The sequence below is a fragment of the Castor canadensis genome, chromosome 1 (assembly GCF_047511655.1).
Source record: "Castor canadensis chromosome 1, mCasCan1.hap1v2, whole genome shotgun sequence".
In the NCBI taxonomy this organism is placed as follows: Eukaryota; Metazoa; Chordata; class Mammalia; order Rodentia; family Castoridae; genus Castor; species Castor canadensis.
In genome coordinates, this window is record NC_133386.1 from 9,316,236 (window position 1) to 9,334,286 (window position 18,051).

Here is an 18,051-nt window from a genome sequence, read left to right on the forward strand (position 1 = left end):
AGCAGAAATGGATCAAAGCATGTCATGACTTTATTTTTATGACTTTATTTTTAGATTAGTAAGGCAAGTTTGATGGAAAAGCACTGTCTGAGGAGTCAAAAGAAAACCACTCTCCAGCGAGGCCCAGGCTTGGATAGGGTCATTCTCAGAGTGCTAGGAATGCCAAGGACAGAAGGCGAGGACATGGCCTGGGCCACAGGAATGTGTGTGAGAGCCTTGGTCACCAGATCTTGGGAAGCAGAGGGAGGCCTAGGTAGCTGGCAAGGAAGCACCCCTCAGCCTAGAAAAGCTAGAAAATTCCCTTAGAATGGGGCTGCTGTTCCACTTTCCACTCTATTTTTCTTTCTGTCTTTTTGAGACAGGGTCTTGCTATATAACCTAGGCTGGCCTCAAACTTGTGCTCCTCTGGGGTCAATGTCTTGGGTGCTGGGATTACTGGTGTGCACCTTAATCCAGCTCAGTTTTCCACTCTAAAGGTTTACAAGCTGAAGGCAGCTGGAAGCAAAAGCAGACTACAGGATAAACAACTTTACAAAGGACCTGTTTTGTTTGCCCTGAGAAACCTAGTGATCTCTGCTGCCAATCACATCCTGGATTTAGACAAGGAGGAGTGCACGGTGGGGAAAAGCATCGTGGAAACTCAGTGGCAGGAGGAAGCAGGTTTAGCGCGAGGCTTTCAGCAGCAGGAGGTGTGCAATTATTCCCAGCAGGCATTGTGGCAAGCTCAAAGCAAGCAAAGTCTTACTTGGAGGGGGGGGTCTCTGCGGTGGGTGAGGTGGCCGAGGCCTATTGGGGACGGACAGAGACCTGCTCGGAGAACGGTGGCGGAAATCCCCAACAGCTTCCAGCTCCTGCTTGAACTCCACCAGTTCAGCATCGTCTGGAGGACATGGTGGCGGTGAGAAAGATAGTCTTTTCCAAACACAGACCCGACCACAGCAGGCAGAGCCACTGTGAGTCAGCTGGAGGGGCCTGCTCAGGACTGGCACCTCTCTCTGCTGGGGCAGGGGGCATCTAATGCCTGCTTGGAACATTCAGTAAACCAAGGATGTGGTTTGTTTGCCAGATTTGAGAGGCACTTATGTATTTTAAAGAATAGGTCTGTTCTCTTTTGGAACAGTCATCCACAGAGTGGAAGAGACCGTGGGAAACCAGAGCCCCTAAGGCTTTACCTAACCAGGAAGACAAGTCTTTCATTCCTCACTCGAAAACATGACCACTGCTCAGAAGCTGAGGATATTCTCCTTTCTTTGCCAGCCTGGCATCTGGTGACAAGTTCCTAAACACCCAAAGCCTCTGCCAGCCACCTTCCAAGAGTGTGCCATCTATTCTAAGAGACCAACAGCTCCCTCCATGTCTAAGGATGAACTGGGGAGAAGCAGGGACTCCTTCTGGCCAGAATGGATGAACACCCACAGCATGGAGAAGGTACCCTCTTGATGCCATGGGCCAAGGCAGCCTAGTATCCTACATTGCTCTATCACTTCTTCATTCAAAGAGGCATTTGCACTGCACTCGCTTCAACCCCAGAGGCTGCCTGAATGATGGCCAGCCCTGGAGAAAAAGTCGCCTCTGCTCTGAAGAGCACCTGCCTTCAGTCACTTCTACACCAGGGCTGAAGTCCCTTTGTGAGCAATGCACAGAACCCCTCCATACTCTGATAAAGGCCATGGCTTCCAACCTGGGAGCCACTTCCCAAACCTGGCTGTACATCCCACCCACTTGGGAAGCTTTGTGAAACGCCAGATCCAAAATTCAGTGGTAGGGATCTGCAACCTGTAAGGTTAAAAACTCCCCATGGTTCTAGTCAGGTAAGCTACTGCTCAGTTTGAGGACCATGACACAATAAGGGGACATGGGGATTTTTGTCTGTCTCGGGTGAGGTACCTTCCTCCCTGGGAAGTCCCTTAATCCCCTTTCAGCCCTACTCTCTGTTCCCAGCCCCAGCTCACAGGTTCTGACATGGAGCTAAGCTCCTGAACCTGCTGTTAGAGCTGCCCTCCAACTGGGGAACACTGGGACCCAAAGTGGGAGGTGGTTTGGGCATTTGTAGATTGAATAGCATCAAACTGTCTTAACACTGAAATGTGAATTACACTGCATCTAGTCATGCAATGCTCACTCAAAAGAATGACTAGCATTTGCTCCAGGGAGAGGCAGTTCTAAGACCTTTTAGCTGCTCTTAAGTCTACATGATATAATGATGCCACTGTGTAATATGACTATATAAAATATTGTGTGAATGAAACAATACATCAGGACACAGATGTTAAACAAGCCTTTTAAGGGGTTGACTCAAAGAGCTTTGCCGGGTAGAATCAGTAATGTAAACTAGTTGAGAACTGTGACCACTTGAATATAAAAGGAATGCTCTCTCAAGTCTAGTGTGTTGTAGGGGCACAGGTTGTTAAAAGAAAAGAAAAGAAAAAAGAAAGAAAGAAATACCTAGAGAAATCAGTGTGTGGAGGCTGGACCCCTCCCTGGAACCTGGCTCTACCACCCTCTGCCTTCTGGGCTAGGCCTCTCCTGGGACCTGAAGACTTGACTTGACCACTGTCCTGCCCAAGTGAGAAAAGGCAGGCTGAACTACCTTTGTATGTTGGATGCTGCTTCTTTTTGATTAGTGCAGGTGACCTGCTGGCAGGTGCCACTGCTGCAGAGCTGGAGGCATCAGAAGGGTCATCTCCACCCAGTTCACCATCTGAGACCACAGGTTGCCCAAGCTCATCCACCAAATAGTCTTCATCATCTTCAAGAACATCCCCTTGGAGGAAAAATGGATGACAGTGAGGGTGGTAATTATGGTACAATGGCCCGGCCTTTCACCAGCAGGTCTGTCTTGGCTGACATCAGGACTGTGGTGTTACTTTTGATTGTCAACTTGATTGAATCAAGAAGAACACAGAAGACCGGTGAGCATACTTCTGGGTGTCTGTGAGGACATATCCAGAGAGTATTAACTGAATATGGTGACACCATTCTCTAGGCTGGGGTCCAGGGGGAATAAAAGAGGGAAACGGAGAAAGCCCACGTGCCACCATTGTCTTGCATTCTTGGCAGGTGAGGTCGGTAGCCTCTGCCATGTGCTCCCACTGCCATGAAGTTCTGCCTCACCATGGGCCCAGAGTCAATGGGGCCAAGAAATATGGACTGAAACTTCTGAAACTATGAGCCTAAATGAGTAATTCTGGACTCAAGTTTTAGAGTACTTGCCTAGCAAGCACAAGGCCCTGGTTCCAATTCCTGCTACTGTAAAATAAATAATTCATCCTTTTACATTGCTTATATCAGGTATTTGGTGATGTGATGCTAAAGCAACAAATACAAGGATGGTATGAGAAATGTCCCAGCCACGGAAGCCACAATCCCAGGGCCAGCTCTCTACCTCCATTCATGCTCACAGCCCTGACAGTCAGCCTCGAAGCCACTGTTGATGTAAGTCTGGATATCTCTGGGTCCCTTCCCCGATTCCTGAATCATCTCTACACAGGAACACTGGACCGCACCCATCACACAGATGTGGTGCTGTACTTCAAAGGTCCTCTAACCTTTGTGGAGTAGGATTTGAGGAGGCATCTTTGAGATTGCCTGCCCAGTGTTGAGAGAACTGCTTGCCCGCCCCTCCTCACAGGGTCACTAACCTTCTGACTCATAGTCCAAACTGGTGAAGTCAAAGTTTTCCTCCAGCAAACAGGAGTTGGCAGTGGGGGACATGGGAGCCATGCTGTCCCGTTTCCGGGTGAGCTCCTCTCGCAGGCCTTTCAGCCAGTCCTGGGTCTTCGGCCGAATCTTCACCGCTCTGCCTTTCACCTGGAGGATGAATGACAAGCAAGAAAAAAAGACAAAAGTCACTTGGTTCCCTCGATCACACAGTGCTTCTCCCAAGGCCAATCTTCACATGGAAAAACTGAGGTCCAGACCTCAGGGAGGCTCAGCACAGGTCTCACACATTTGATCTAAATGAAAGTTGAATATCATCACTGGCTTTTCATCCTGTACGAATCTAAAATCAGGATTTTATCAAAACAGAAACTACTTATGAGCTGTGTGCCCCCAAACACAGAGAAAGATGAAAACTCTTCCCCATGGAGGCACAGACAATGACCAGGGATCCAAGCTTCTGCAAGTGGCCAGGGTTGACCCAGCCTGGAGACACCCAAGACCCAGGTGGAGAGTCCCAGCTCATCCCCTGTGCAACATCTGCTCATACAGACAGGTCGGGCACATCAGGCCCAGAGGACAGGGGAAGACAGGGCTCTATAAACATGGGGACCAGTCAGCCTCACTCCACGGAATGACAACAGGCCACATACCTTCATACCATCCACATCCAGGACACTGAGAGCCGAATGACTGTCGGCAAATGTCACAAGCATCTGTCCTTGGTTGATCCTGGAACACAGGAGATGAGTCAAGTCAACACCAGGAGGACTCACAACAGCAGGAGTACTCACAGATCCTGCATCCAAGGGGCAGTGGTTACCTGACGAGGACGATGGTCCCATAATTCCCCAAGGTCTGCATGAGTTCAGTGCGCAGGTCCTCAGGAAACTCATTCTTCTCTTCTAGGGTTGGTGACTGGAGGTTTACAACAACGGTGGCATCCAGGGGGCCCTGGAAAGAGGACACTTCCTGGAAAACCTTCTCCCGAGCACCCACGTCGACTTCTTGTACTTCCACCTCCACGATGGCCAGCACAGGTCTGCATCAGACACCAAGGGAAGAGAGAGGATAACCATTAACCTGGGCAGGTGTCACACCTGCCTCCAACCCCAGCCTCTGTCTCCCGGAGCTCTGCTGTAAGCTGTACTGTGAACCCGTAAGCCCATGGGGTTGAGTCTTTATTTTTCCCCAGTCTTAGTAGTATTGTGGCATTTCTATCCAAGGATGATTTAAGGGAGAAAAAGAACATTGCAGTCATTTCCAGGACTTCTTACATGACAATCCCTAGTCCTGTCAAGGATGTGGAGACATGGTCATCACACTGCTGAGGGTTTAAACTCTTCACATGGCTATGTGGCACCTTCTGTTTTAAGAGTCTCAAAACTAGGGCCAGGTGTGGTGGCTCATATCTGTAATCCAAGCCACCTGGGAGGTGGAGATATGAGAATGTCAATTTTAGCCCCATCTGGGCAAAAAGTTAGCAAGACCCTATATCAAAAATGATCCAGGCTACGTGGAAGAGAGTAGGAGAAATCAGTTCCAGACTGGCCTGGTCAAAGTCGAGACCCTATTTGAAAAATAAACTAAAGCAAAAAGGGCTGGAGACATGGCTCAGGTGGCAGAGCAGCTGTCTAGCAAGTGCAAGGCCCTGAGATTAAAGCCCAGTACCTCCTCCAAAAAAAGTCTCAAAACTATCCATCTCTTTTAACTTAGTAATCTCATTTCTAGAAACTTCATTCAAGGAAATGACCAGAGGCTCACGTGAAGATTTATATGAAAGGCTGACTGTTTATAGCATTATTGAGGGAGGGGAAAAAGCGAACAATCTATTCCCTCACAGCAGGCAGATATAATCACCCAGGTGATAAGTGCTGCACAGCCTTGGGGAGGATGGGGAAATCGTCTGACAGACACAGAGAGCAGGTGAGCAGAAAGTGATACAATCCTTACTGTGACGGTGATACTGTGCTTACAAAAATATAGAAAATCCCTTCTGAAGATTGGTGTAATTTTTTTTTTCAATACTGGGGTTTGAACTCAGGACCTACACCTTGAGCCACTCCACCAGCCACCCCCCCTTTTTTTTTTGTGAAGGGTGTTTTTCAAGATAGGGTCTCATGAACTGTTTGCCTGGGCTAGCTTCGACCTGTGATCTTCCTGATCTCTGCCTCCTGAGTAGCTAGGATGACAGGTGTGACCCAGTGGTACCAAGCTTAAAATTATGTAATCTTACTGAAGATTTACAACACTGTATTAGGTGGAAATGAAGTATAATATGAAATAATATATAATTAGGTGGCAGGCTGGGTTACAGCTTGGTAATGGAGCACTTGCCTAGCATGGGCATGGCTCCGTGTTAGACCCCCAGCACCACAAAAGAAAAAAAGGCTGTTGCCAAGCCGTGACACACACCTATAGCTCCAGCTACTCAGGAGGCTGAGGCAAAAAGATTGCTAGAGCGCAGGAATTGAGAGCTTGTCTCAAAAAAAAAAAAAAAAAAAAAAGATAATAAGGTTTTCACCTTTAAAATCAGAGACTATTATAGTGTTAGCTCCCCACTTTCTCTCTCTCTCTCTCTGTAGAAACCTTACACAGGGACTTTAGCAAAAGCACCTTTTGGAAGAGCCCCTCACGTGGGACTGGCTGGAGCAGGCAGCTTTATTTACTCGGCAATGGTAAGGCTTGAGCTCTTGACATAGGTGGGCAACCAGTGGTCTCCACTGAAGGCACCATGTTCCACCACCAGGACCCAAGGCTCCCAAGCCAAAGCCAGCCCTACTTCTTCTCTGAGCCCACACTTGTCCCACTGGAGCCTGGTGGGGTGACTGATTCCATCAAGCCTGTATGGGGCAAGGCCCTCCTCAGCTCAGCACAACTCTTACAGGGCCCGGGGGTGCAGCTGTTCCCACCGGTGGCTCTTCCCCTAGTCCTCTGCTCCATTTTCTCTACTATCCCAGGCTCTCTGGTATTGGCAGACTTGTGCCCTCCAGGAATGCTCTCCCTCAGACATCCACATGCCTCCCACTCTCATTCTTGCTCTAAGGCCATCTAACCAGAGGCCTTCCCTAGACAGTGGGTAGAAGACAGAACCAAGCCTGTGTGACTGACCCTTGCCACCACTTTGTTTTCTCTTATTGCACTTATATGTTATCATCTGTCCCTTCTAGAAAAGTCCATGAAGCACAGTCTCATCTGTTTTGCTCACCACTTGCTCTACTGCCTTCTCCCCCCAGCTCCCCAGAGTCATGTCTAGGGTTGTCCTGGCAACAGTGGGCATCTAAAGAATATCAGACTCTTCCTACCCACCCTCAGATGCCACCCTCTGCCATCTCCCCACCTGCCCTGCCATCTGCTGTCTCCTTCCATCCTCAGTGCACAGTGCCCATGGCCAAGCCAACAGCTCAGAGCATCTAACAGCCCTGAATCCAAGATATAAAAACCCTATGGTGTTTATAACAGAATACTAGAAAAACTCTTCATTAACAGGTCAGTGAGTCCATTTCATAAGTCTGTCAGAATGCTGGACAGCAGTCACACATGTGTGAACCTGATCCATACTACCAAAACTGCAGCTCAAAAATACCACCAAGAAAAACAGGCCATGTGCAACACTGCATAGGAACATTTCAAAGACAGCTGCATAGGCTACATTTATTTTCATAAATGACATCATTGACCTTACAGAGCAATGACACAATACTAACAACTGTTAATGCTTGGTGGTGGGTACTCGGTCTGTCTTTGATCCATGGTGTATTTTACACACACACACACACACACACACACAGTCTGTCTTTGATCCATGGTGTATTTTACACACACACACACACACACACACACACACACACACACACACACACACACGAGGAAGAGGCACTAGCTTCCTCAGGAGGACTGTACCTGTGATCAGATGCCTGCAGCTCTGCGCGTCCATAGTACCTGAGGGTGCCGGGAGACCAGGTGTGTCTGACTTTAGTACTGACATCTAGATCGTTGTCTAGAAGGTTGAGCTCTCCAGCTGCTCACAGGATTCCATCAAGAGACCCATGAGAACATAAAATCGTATCAATATTCACAAAGGGCATCACAAGCAACCACTGCACAGATCTGCCTCAAACCACCTATGGCTCAGGCTCTTTTGCTTTACCCTCTTGAGCTCAAACCTGGGCTTGGGCTGCTTTGGGACCTGGGGTTCAGAAATTCCTCACATGCAGATTATCCTGAACAGTGATGACCACGACCATCTCCTCTCCTCCCTGTGGACTGTGGGTCCAGGATGCAGTCAGTCAAGTTTCTGGGTTTCTGCCCTGCAGGCACCAGGAATTACAGGCAACCTACAGCCATTTGCACAGACAGGTGCAGAGGCTGAGAAGCCAGACTCTTGTGGCCCCTGCCTCTCAATGCCCTCAGGCCACGCAGATGGTCCCAGACTTCTCTGAAGGAAAAAAATTTCCCTTCTACCTGCAAATGTAGTTCCCTGACTTTGAAATTTCAGCAGATCTCTCTCAAAATGTGGCCTGTTGTTTATGCACTAGGTTAACAAGCCTCACTTCTCAGCTGGCAGAGTAACTGCTCAAAACATACTTGACAACACACTGATGAAAAAATACTCTTATTTTTACTATGTAACGTTCAGGTATGTTCATGTTCAGTTTGGAATTGGGGCTTTAAGCAGTCAAGAGTTTGGCTGAACAAAACAGGCTGCATGAAGTACCTGAGTGGTTCTTGGGGATATACCCAAAAGACTGTTACTCCAGAGGCACCTGCACATCCATGTTTATTGCGGCACTATTCACAATAGCCAAGTTATGGAAACAGCCAAGATGTCCCAGCACTGACGAATGGATTAAGAAAATGTGGTATCTATACACAATGGAATTTTATGCAGCCATGAAGAAGAACGAAATGTTATCATTCGCTGGTAAATGGATGGAATTGGAGAACATCATTCTGAGTGAGGTTAGCCTGGCTCAAAAGACCAAAAATCGTATGTTCTCCCTCATATGTGGACATTAGATCAAGGGCAAACACAACAAGGGGATTGGACTATGAGCACATGATAAAAGCGAGAGCACACAAGGGAGGGGTGAGGATAGGTAAGACACCTAAAAAACTAGCTAGCATTTGTTGCCCTTAACGCAGAGAAACTAAAGCAGATACCTTAAAGCAACTGAGGCCAATAGGAAAAGGGGACCAGGAACTAGAGAAAAGGTGAGATCAAAAAGAATTAACCTAGAAGGTAACACCCACACACAGGAAATCAATGTGAGTCAATGCCCTGTATAGCTATCCTTATCTCAACCAGCAAAACCCCTTGTTCCTTCCTATTATTGCTTATACTCTCTCTACAACAAAATTAGAGATAAGGGCAAAATAGTTTCTGCTGGGTATTGAGGGGGGGAGCGGGAGGGGGTGGAGTGGGTGGTAAGGGAGGGGGTGGGGACAGGGGGGAGAAATGAACCAAGCCTTGTATGCACATATGAATAATAAAAGAAAAATGAAAAAAAAAAAAAAAAGAAGTACCTGAGTGGTGTATGGGGAGGGGAGAGGGCCCTTGATACTTTGCTCCTTTTTCTTCCCAGGGCAAAAGGCACAGGGTTGGGTAGAGGCACCATGATGCAGAGACAGGTCACCCCAGCACAGACCCATTTGTAGGTCGCAGTCCAGAAAGAGGCCAGAGGGAGGATAGGATCCCCAAAGCATAGCTTCCAAAGGGTTTGATATCTGGGGTGCTTCTTTGTAATTTGGGTTATGAGGAAAACTGATACACATAGCAGAGCACTGGGCTGAGGACTGATTTCTCCCCCTCTGGTATTTCTACTCTCCACCACTGACCAGCTCTCTGGCCTGCCTGTCACACACCTGTTTTATCAAAGGGATGCTTCTTCCTCCACCACAGCACTCTGTCTGTCCAGGCTGGGGTACGGCACTTGTCACTTGTGTCATAGGCAGCAGAGCCAACATCATACTTATATGTAGGTCCAAAGTTAATGGCTCCTTCATGAAAGTCTTTAAAAATCTATTGGGAGAAAAAAGTGACAAGGTCACCTTAAGAAAAAAGGCACTGGTGGCTCACGACTGTAACACTAGCCACTTAGGAGGCTGAATAACCAGAGCAAAAGGGACTGGAGGCATGGCTCATGCAATAGAGTGCCTGCTTTGCAAGTGCAAAGGCCTGAGTTCAAATCCTAGTCTAATTCCCCTCCCCCCAAAAAAGGAAGAAAGAAAAATAGAATGTTTTAAAAAGTAAGAAAATCTGTGTAATATTTGCAAGTCTTATACTGGACATAAATATGGCTCTTAAGTAGCAAAAAGGGTAGTGAGCCTTTCCTCGTTCTGCTGACAGACACCACTTCAGTATCTTCCCTCCTTCCTGCATCCCCTCTAGCCACCATCTGCTGTCACCCCCAGGGTCAGAGAAGGGCACTCCCAGGCCTGTGTAATGCCCAGCCTATGGCTGACAAGGCCTGAATCAGCACTTGTTAGTAAACAGGCTGAGTATGGAAGCAGGGAGTGGAAGCCAAGCTCACCTCTGTTTAGCTCTAGATCTGGCCTGGATTTGCTCTGGAAGGCCCAGAACAAATGCTCACTTATTCTCTCAGTGCACAGGGTAAGAATATTGGTAGGAAGAAGAAAGAAAATCCTTTTTGGGAGGTCTGGTGTGGTCACTTGCCCATGTGGCTACCTTCAGTGATCCAGGCACTGGCAGGCACTAAGGTAGGAAGGTAGAGAAAACCTCAAAGTCTTGCTCTCAGGAGGTGGAGGTAGGGGGTGGGAGAAGAAACCTTAAATTCCCTCTCCTCAGACACCTATCCAGGCCCACCCCATTCTCAAAAGGCAAATGCTATTTGGATGTACCTCTCTGACTTGGCCCATCCAGCTAGAACGTAGGATACTGACATAGCAACAGTATCAGCTGGAGGAGAAGACAAATTGGGGACATCAGGAAGCTGGCTGGCACGAGTCTGACACCCTGGGGAAAGACTCTATAGTTGAATCTTTCCTATTCATGCCATAGCTTACGGAGTTCCTAGAAACCTGCACATGGGCTATGGAGGGGAGGCACAGGTTCTGCATTGGACCATCTTCAACCAAATCCTGGCCTGGTGTACTGGCTGTGACCTAAACGAGTAATCTCACTTTACCCTCCGTTTTTTCATCCATAAAATGATTATAACATCTTATTTTTAGCGCAGTTTTAAAAATAATATGTACAAATTGCTGTGAATAGTATATTATATACTATTATAATTTGTTAGTGTTTTCACCAACAATAGAGATATCACCAAAATATTTTGAGCAAAATTCAAATTGTAGCCAGGTACCTGTGGCTCACGCCTGTGATTCTAATTACTTGGGAGGCTGAGATCTGGAGGATCACAGTTCAAGGTCAGCCAGGGAAACTAGTTAGCGAGACTCCATCTCCAAAATAACCAAAGCAAAATGGACTAGAGTTGTGGGTCAAGTGGTAGAGTGCCTGCTTTATGAATGCCTGCTTTCCAAGTGCAAAGTCCTGAGTTCAAACCTTAGTTCCACCAAAAAAAAAAAAAAACCCAACCAACCAAACAAAAAAACCCAAAAACCAAAATAAAAGGGCAGAAATTGTGGGAATGGACACACGTTCCTATTTCCCTAACTTCATAAGCCCCACACATGTTCTACCCTGTCAGAAACACAACTGAGACCACTCATGGAACTCACTCTGCCGAGCACTAAGCAGATACATTTAGCAGACACTGTTCTGTACTGGAATGAGGTGTTCACTCCTCATCAGAACAGCTGCTAAAAATCTCTTAAAAGCACAACTTACTTTCCCACTTGATTTCTGTAGCTGTAACTGATCAAATTCCAGAAGTTTCTTCCAGTCTTGGCGTTTAACAAAATAGAAGACTTCTTCATAAGTAAGATCAATGCGGTAGTTGAAATCGCCACACCAAAACACATAATCGTGAGAAAAAACATTTCTCCCCTAAAATTGTAAAGAAAACCACAATTATTCCAGTCCATCTTGCAAAGAAGGCAGAATGGGGGGAGGGGTGGGAAACAACTCATCAGAGGGAGATCAGCACAGGAGTTTTTCTTAAATTGTTACTTTTAGGTTTTCTTTTACAGTCTCTCATTTTTTCACTAATCCCACGAACCTACTGAGAAATCCTTACAAATCATGTCAGGATTTTCTATTGTAAAGGATTTTCTGTTGTAAACAGTGTCCTTGAATGGTTCAGACAAAGGTCTAACTCCAGTTGGGAAGCATGACTGCCAGTATTTATTCCACCAGTTCTGACCCCCCACAAACACAGGCCCATAGCTGGCAATGCCCACATGCTAAGAAGCACAAACAGCATTAGGCTTAAGGAAAGTTATGCAAAGTGGTGAGAATGTACAGCTTCTATACTTGATGGACTGTGCCTGTGACTCTCCATCACTCTCCCTCTTCCCAATCCTGCACAGTGCCAGCAGCCCACAGATCCCAGCTCAGTCCTGGAGCGCTCTCCCCCATAACAACAGCAGCTGCTATGCAACCACTGTCCACAGACAGGGCTGGGTTTTACTTGGGTGCACCCCATCCTCACAGCAGCACCTTGGTGGCAGATTCTATGGGCTCTCTTTTAGGTTAAAAAAAATTCAGAAACAAAGCAACTTACTGAAGGCTGCACAGCTGGTGCACGATATGACATTTGAACTTGGATCTGCCTAGTTTCAAAACCCGTATCTACTACCCCTTGCCATGAGGGGTTCCCACTTCCTCACCCTATAATGATGACCTAGACAGAAGATCAAGATAATCACAACCAAATAAAACAAGTCTGCAGACAGCACTGTCCAGCGGAACTTTCTACAAGCATGGGAGCCACTAACCACATGCCAGGGAATGCTGAGCACTTCCTATGTGGCCAGTGCAAGGGATAATTTAATTCAAATGAATACTTGTGGTCAGTGGCTACTGTATTGGATACTACAGGTATTGACAATTAATGTACAGGTGCCCTCAATATTTCTGTTGTCGGGGGGAAAAAGAGCCGTACTATAAACTAATCATTTGGAATGTGACCCAAGCAAGAAGGGTTGGACTTTGTTTTTAACTACGTTTGTTAAAATGTAGTTCATTCTTTACAACAAGAAATAAAGTGTGGCAGGATGGTGCACACCTGTCATCCCAGCTATTCAGGAGGCTATGATCAGGGTGATCGTGGCTCAAAATCAGCCAGGCAAAAAGTTCATGACCCCCCAATTCAAACAATAAAAAACTGGGCATGGTGTTGTGTGCCTGTCACCCCAGCAGGGGCAGGAAGCCTGAAATGGGAGCATCACAGTCCAGGCCAGTCTGGGCAAAATGTGAGGCCCTGTCCCCAAAATAACCGGAGTAATAATGGCTGGAGGTACAGCTTAAGCAGTCAACCACATGCCTAACAAGCGCAAAGCCCTGAGTTCAAACTTCAGTACTGCCAAAAAAAATAAATGAATGAAAACTAAAACAAAAAGGGTTGGGTATGTGGTTTAAGTGGTAAACCACCTGCCTTGCAAGAGCAAGCCCCTTTCCCCCCAAAAATCAAAAACTATGATGAATGAAAATTAAGAATGTTTTTGCATTGCAGACTTGCATCCCAGTTGATAGGGTGTCAGTTTTAAGGGATCTGTTTTCAAAGGAAATAGGTATATTCTCTAGGAACCCTGTTCTCTACTGTCTTGTTCTCCAGGTCCCAGCCAGCCTTGCTCAGAGGCTGGAAGAAATTGTGGCAAGGACAAGTGAAATCTTCCTTGGGGAAGAGGTGGCCCAGGCATCTAGGCTGGAGGTGAGCAGGGCAACATATTTGCATGAGGACATTAAAATCAAAATTTGAGCTGGGTACCAGTGGTTCACACCTATAATGCTAGCTACTTGAGAGGCTGAGATTGGGAAGACTGAGGTTTGAGGACAGCCTGGGGGGAACAGCTCATAAGACCCCCATCTCCAAAATAACCAGAAAAAAATGGACTGGAGGTATGGCTCAAGTGGTAGAGAGCCTGTTTTGCAAGCACGAAGCCCTGGGTTCAATCCCTAGTCCCACAAAATAAATAAATAAATAAACAAAATTTTTAAAAATCTAAATTGGAAAATAAAAACCCACTAGCTTCAGCATGGACACCTTTGGACCACCACTAGAGGGCAGTCTAGCCTGCATTATTGGCAACCTCAGGGCAGATGGTGTGTGTGGGAAGGGAAACCCAGGCTCCTTAATCATGATTGGCTGATTTGGAAGAGGGAGTTCTTAGCTGCACTGTAACAGAACATATGCGAAGATTGTGCATCCCAAGAAAACTAAGTCTACAGTCTCACTCCCAAGACAATGAAATCTTATACTGTTTGGATGCAAATGTTCTCTGGAAAGAAAGCACGGACACACTGGTTCTCTCTCCCCATTCCATCACCTGAATTGGAAAATGCACCTAAGAAAAGCTGGGGTACCTAAGGATATCGGGGAAGTAGGTAGGCGGGGACAGAACACTGCAGAACTGGGTTCCTCTGGGCTTCCTCTGTCACACCATCCACAGTCATTCCCAGGTATGACCCTGCCTGCATCTTCCCTCCCCCCAAGCATGGAACCATGGCAGGGACCCTCTGTGTGTTATGGCCCTTGTGCCTGGTACCTACTAGCAGCTCAGAAAGCCAGAGGTGGTGGAATTGAGCAGGGAGGCCCAGCCCCAGCCCTGGTTCCCCACTCACCGCAGGGAAGGAGAGCTTATGGGTAATTTCCCTGTAGTCTTCGTTCCTCTCCTTCACCTGCGACTGCCCGGCTGTCAGGTGACTGCAGATGAAGCAGAAGCTGGTGCTGTGGAACTGGAAACGGATGCCCACGGCACCCTTGTTCCCCGCCTTTCCCCCCATACCAGTCTTCACTGTGTCGATGGCCACATTCCTGGAATAGCAGAACATGCATGTTCAGTTGACCAGAGAAAAGTGCCAACCTGCCGCAGAGAAGAGCCGGCAGCAGCACGAGGTCTGTGCTCTGAGACCCTGAAGCACTGGCCCAGAGGCTTGTTTCACGCGGTCTTTCACGGCTAAGGTCACCCTGAGTATCATCGACCATGGGGTCAGGAGGCCGCTTCCCCTTGCTGCTGAGTGTGGCCTTGCAGGGGTACAAGGCAAGAGCGTTAACCTCCACAAATACCCGCGAAGCTATAGGTGCACTGTACCCGTGTCTGCCCCAGCTTTCCCACCAGCAGGATCAGCAAGCACTTCCCTGACGCCCAGCCTGCCCCACACAGCTCTCCTGCACAGCACGGGAGGGTTCACTTGGCAATCAACACATTATGAGAACTTAGGAGACAGTCATTCGGGCTGGCGTGAGCTGGCCCCAGGAGTGCTCTCAAGTTGACTTTCCCACAAAGCAGACTCCTGCTCACTTTAAATGCCAACCTGGAACACACACTTGTGCAGGACCCTAGAACCATGATGCAAGCTCTTGTTTATTTCTGTGACCAGGCCACAGATGGAGGCCATGGCCACAGACTTGCTGGTAGACAAGGTGAAGGGACAACTGCCAAAGGTGTACAAGCTAAATAAGCTGGAGGCCAAGGAGCAGGAAGGTAAGGACACAGTGGCGAGACCTCAGGCAGTATGTGGGAAATTGCAGGCCCTCTGCCTCACCTTCCCTGAGGATTATTGCTGACCTTCACCCTGACCCTTCCTGTACTAACTTGGGATGAGTCCATGCTGCCCCAGGAACATAGTCAGAGGGGCAGGGACCTAAACATCTTCTGAAGGTCACGAAGAGGATTGTGAAAGCAGAGCCTAAGGGCCACCACAGGCATGCCAGTGGTGCTTGGCCAGGTCTTGTCCTTGACTTCGGAGGAAGGTCTGCTCAACACCTGGCAACTGCAGTTAGAATGCCATGATCAAGACCAGGTAACAATAGGAGGCCATTAGGGAAAAATCAAGTTCCTCCAAAATCTTAAAACACACATACAAACTTTCATAAAAAGAGACCTGTTTCCTAAGGTTTCTCCTTTCTCACGCTCACAAAGCTGTCACCTTGAAGAAATAATAATGAAGTGAGAAAAATTCTACTTAGAATTCTTTCAAAAAGAGACAAAAGACTTGGCATTTCCTGGTAAGTTACTCAGCTCTTGCTCAGAGGTTTCCTGTCTGTAAACCATGAACGAGAAACCCCTTCCTTGCACAGAACTGAGTATCGGTGATAACCAGCATGGAACACTCTGCTTAACAGAGGTCAGCTTCCTGAGTTAGGAGTTCTCTGTCGTGGCTTTTTAATTCTATTCATCCTTGTTTTTCCTCAGGAGTTTTGCTCCATTTATCTAGAATAATGGCAGGCCCTGATTCCTGTTGTAGGAGTGGGGTATTAAGAGGAAGTCCCAGAACAAAACACAAAGACTCACAGCCCCTCATTCCCCAGATGTCTATAAACTAAATGTTCTTCTTACCTGATGAACGGGACATGGTATGGACGTACAAAGATATAAAGACAGACGCCCACCAGCTGTGCTGAAGTCAAGAGAATGTACCTATGAGAGCGTGAGAGGGCTTTCTGAAGCTGCTCGCCCCACATCTTTCTGTTGGTGGTGCTGGAGAAGAAAAGGAAGCATGCTGTTCACCGTGAGCAGAAGTGCCTTTTCTCACCCAAAACCCCTGTAGTACTCTTTTTACAGAAGTGATCCCATGCTGCCTGCACCCCAATATGGTTCCTCCCATGTCCTACCTAAATATTTTCAGAGGAGTCTTATATATCACAGTATCCCCTCCTCATTCCCTGGCACCTAGCACAGGACTTGCTCATAAGAGCTCCATAGAGTTAGCTTTATTTATTTGTTCAGAAAGACGATGGAAATAAAAGTAGCTAGTTTGGGAGAAGGCCTGGATTCCCTTACACTAAATGTTAATCTACTAGTTTTGGGTCGTTGCTTGGTGCCAGGTATAAAAAGAAGCACTTCCTCCCCCACTCACTTTCTCACCTCTCCCCAGGAAACACAAGTCAGATGCTCTCCCAGTCCTGCCCTGCCCTGTCCTGTGCTCCAGGTTCACACATACCAGTTCCCTGTAGCAGCATGAATCAACCTTAGCATGTGGCCCAGGCTGGAACACCTCATAGAAGACACAGCGAAACCAGCCCTTCCTTCTACCTGCTTAGTTGGCAGGGAAAGAGGTACAGGGCAGTGCCCTCTGTGAGTGTGGGAAGGAGCCAGCCAGAAGTGTGCACAAAGCCATGGCCATAGACTGCTGGATCTGCACCACTCAGGGCCCTGCTCCCAGCCAGACTCCTGGCTTGGGGGCATCTGGTCCTCTACACTAGGCCCCTTACCTGGCATTGACAATATTTCCTGCACTCAGTTCTACCATTTCTTCAAACCCCACAGCAAACACGTCAGCTGGGCTGCTGTCATCTGGAGAACAAGGTGGGAGATAAAGGAAATGAGAACTGCCAAGTCCTGCATTGTTGGTTCATGAGGTTCCCTCTCTCTCTTCTGAGCCACTCTGATCACTGCCAGAGTCCACTCAACCCGACCACTCACAGGGGACAAGCCACTGGAGACTTTCCTCCCCTCTTTTCTTGTACTTATTTCCCTCACCATCCACGGCCTTCCCTGTGCACATCTCTGTAAGACAGTAATCACCACCTCACCAGAGGTTGGGGAATATAACTTAGAAACTGTGAGTGAAATACTTGGCCCTTCCTAATGACCAGTCTCTCCAGCTAGTCTTCCCCCTATGTGATGCAGGGGCTACACCATCTCATATTTAGCTTGTGTCTCCTAAGTACTTTTCACAGAGCTGGGCATAGCCCAGTTAATGACAGATTGACATGGTGCCATCTGGTTGTTTGGTGGTCAGAAAAGAGATCCAGGTGGGTACCACTGCTGCCCAGGAAGTGCTCTGATGGGATCTGCTACAGAAGCACCTGGCTGTGCAGCAAGCCCAGAGCTGCTATCTGTCCCTGCTCCCTTTGACAAAGGAGGCCAGGATTCCATATAATCCCTGCAGGAATTTCTGAATCTCTAGCCACATCCTCTGACACCCAGGTCCCCACACCATCAGGCCTAGACAGGGTTTCAGCTGCAGGATATGACATGCCTCCCACCCTGGGCTCTATGGGGAGGAAGAAGGCTCCACAGCAAAAGGCAAGGCTGGCTTTCCTCTTCCTTCTCCACTGGTCACACAGGCACCTAGCACTTCTGGCTAAACTGGCTGAAAGCATAAAGCTTAAAGCTACTTTCTTTTTACAAATAAAACATCCCAGGCTGGTGGAGTGGCTCAAGCAGTAAGAGCACCTATCTAGCAAGTATGAGGCCCTGAGTTCAAACCCCAGTGCCACAAATAAATGAATGAATGAATGAATAAAAAAGAAACAATCCCTATCCTCAGTCTGCTCTGATTGGCAACGGTAAGTTCAA

At 47.6% G+C, this 18,051-nt stretch overlaps 1 protein-coding gene across 10 annotated transcripts in view; it reads right to left on the minus strand.

The window, feature by feature from the left end:
- The window catches only part of Synj2 (synaptojanin 2), a 103,463-nt gene that overhangs the window by 14,073 nt on the left and 71,339 nt on the right, over positions 1 to 18,051 (minus strand). For 6 of the 10 annotated variants that reach the window (XM_020156868.2, XM_074071447.1, XM_074071471.1 and 3 more), the window contains 11 exons: positions 16,962 to 17,043; positions 16,087 to 16,227; positions 14,369 to 14,561; positions 11,474 to 11,632; positions 9,526 to 9,682; positions 7,564 to 7,681; positions 4,484 to 4,702; positions 4,314 to 4,392; positions 3,642 to 3,810; positions 2,591 to 2,764; positions 746 to 880 (listed from right to left, as the gene is read on the minus strand). In XM_020156868.2, coding sequence (XP_020012457.1) covers positions 746 to 880; positions 2,591 to 2,764; positions 3,642 to 3,810; positions 4,314 to 4,392; positions 4,484 to 4,702; positions 7,564 to 7,681; positions 9,526 to 9,682; positions 11,474 to 11,632; positions 14,369 to 14,561; positions 16,087 to 16,227; positions 16,962 to 17,043 — 1,626 coding nt within the window. The remainder of the gene's footprint in view (positions 1 to 745; positions 881 to 2,590; positions 2,765 to 3,641; positions 3,811 to 4,313; positions 4,393 to 4,483; positions 4,703 to 7,563; positions 7,682 to 9,525; positions 9,683 to 11,473; positions 11,633 to 14,368; positions 14,562 to 16,086; positions 16,228 to 16,961; positions 17,044 to 18,051) is intronic. The other 4 variants (XM_074071464.1, XM_074071482.1, XM_074071521.1 and 1 more) reach the window with 1 other exon arrangement.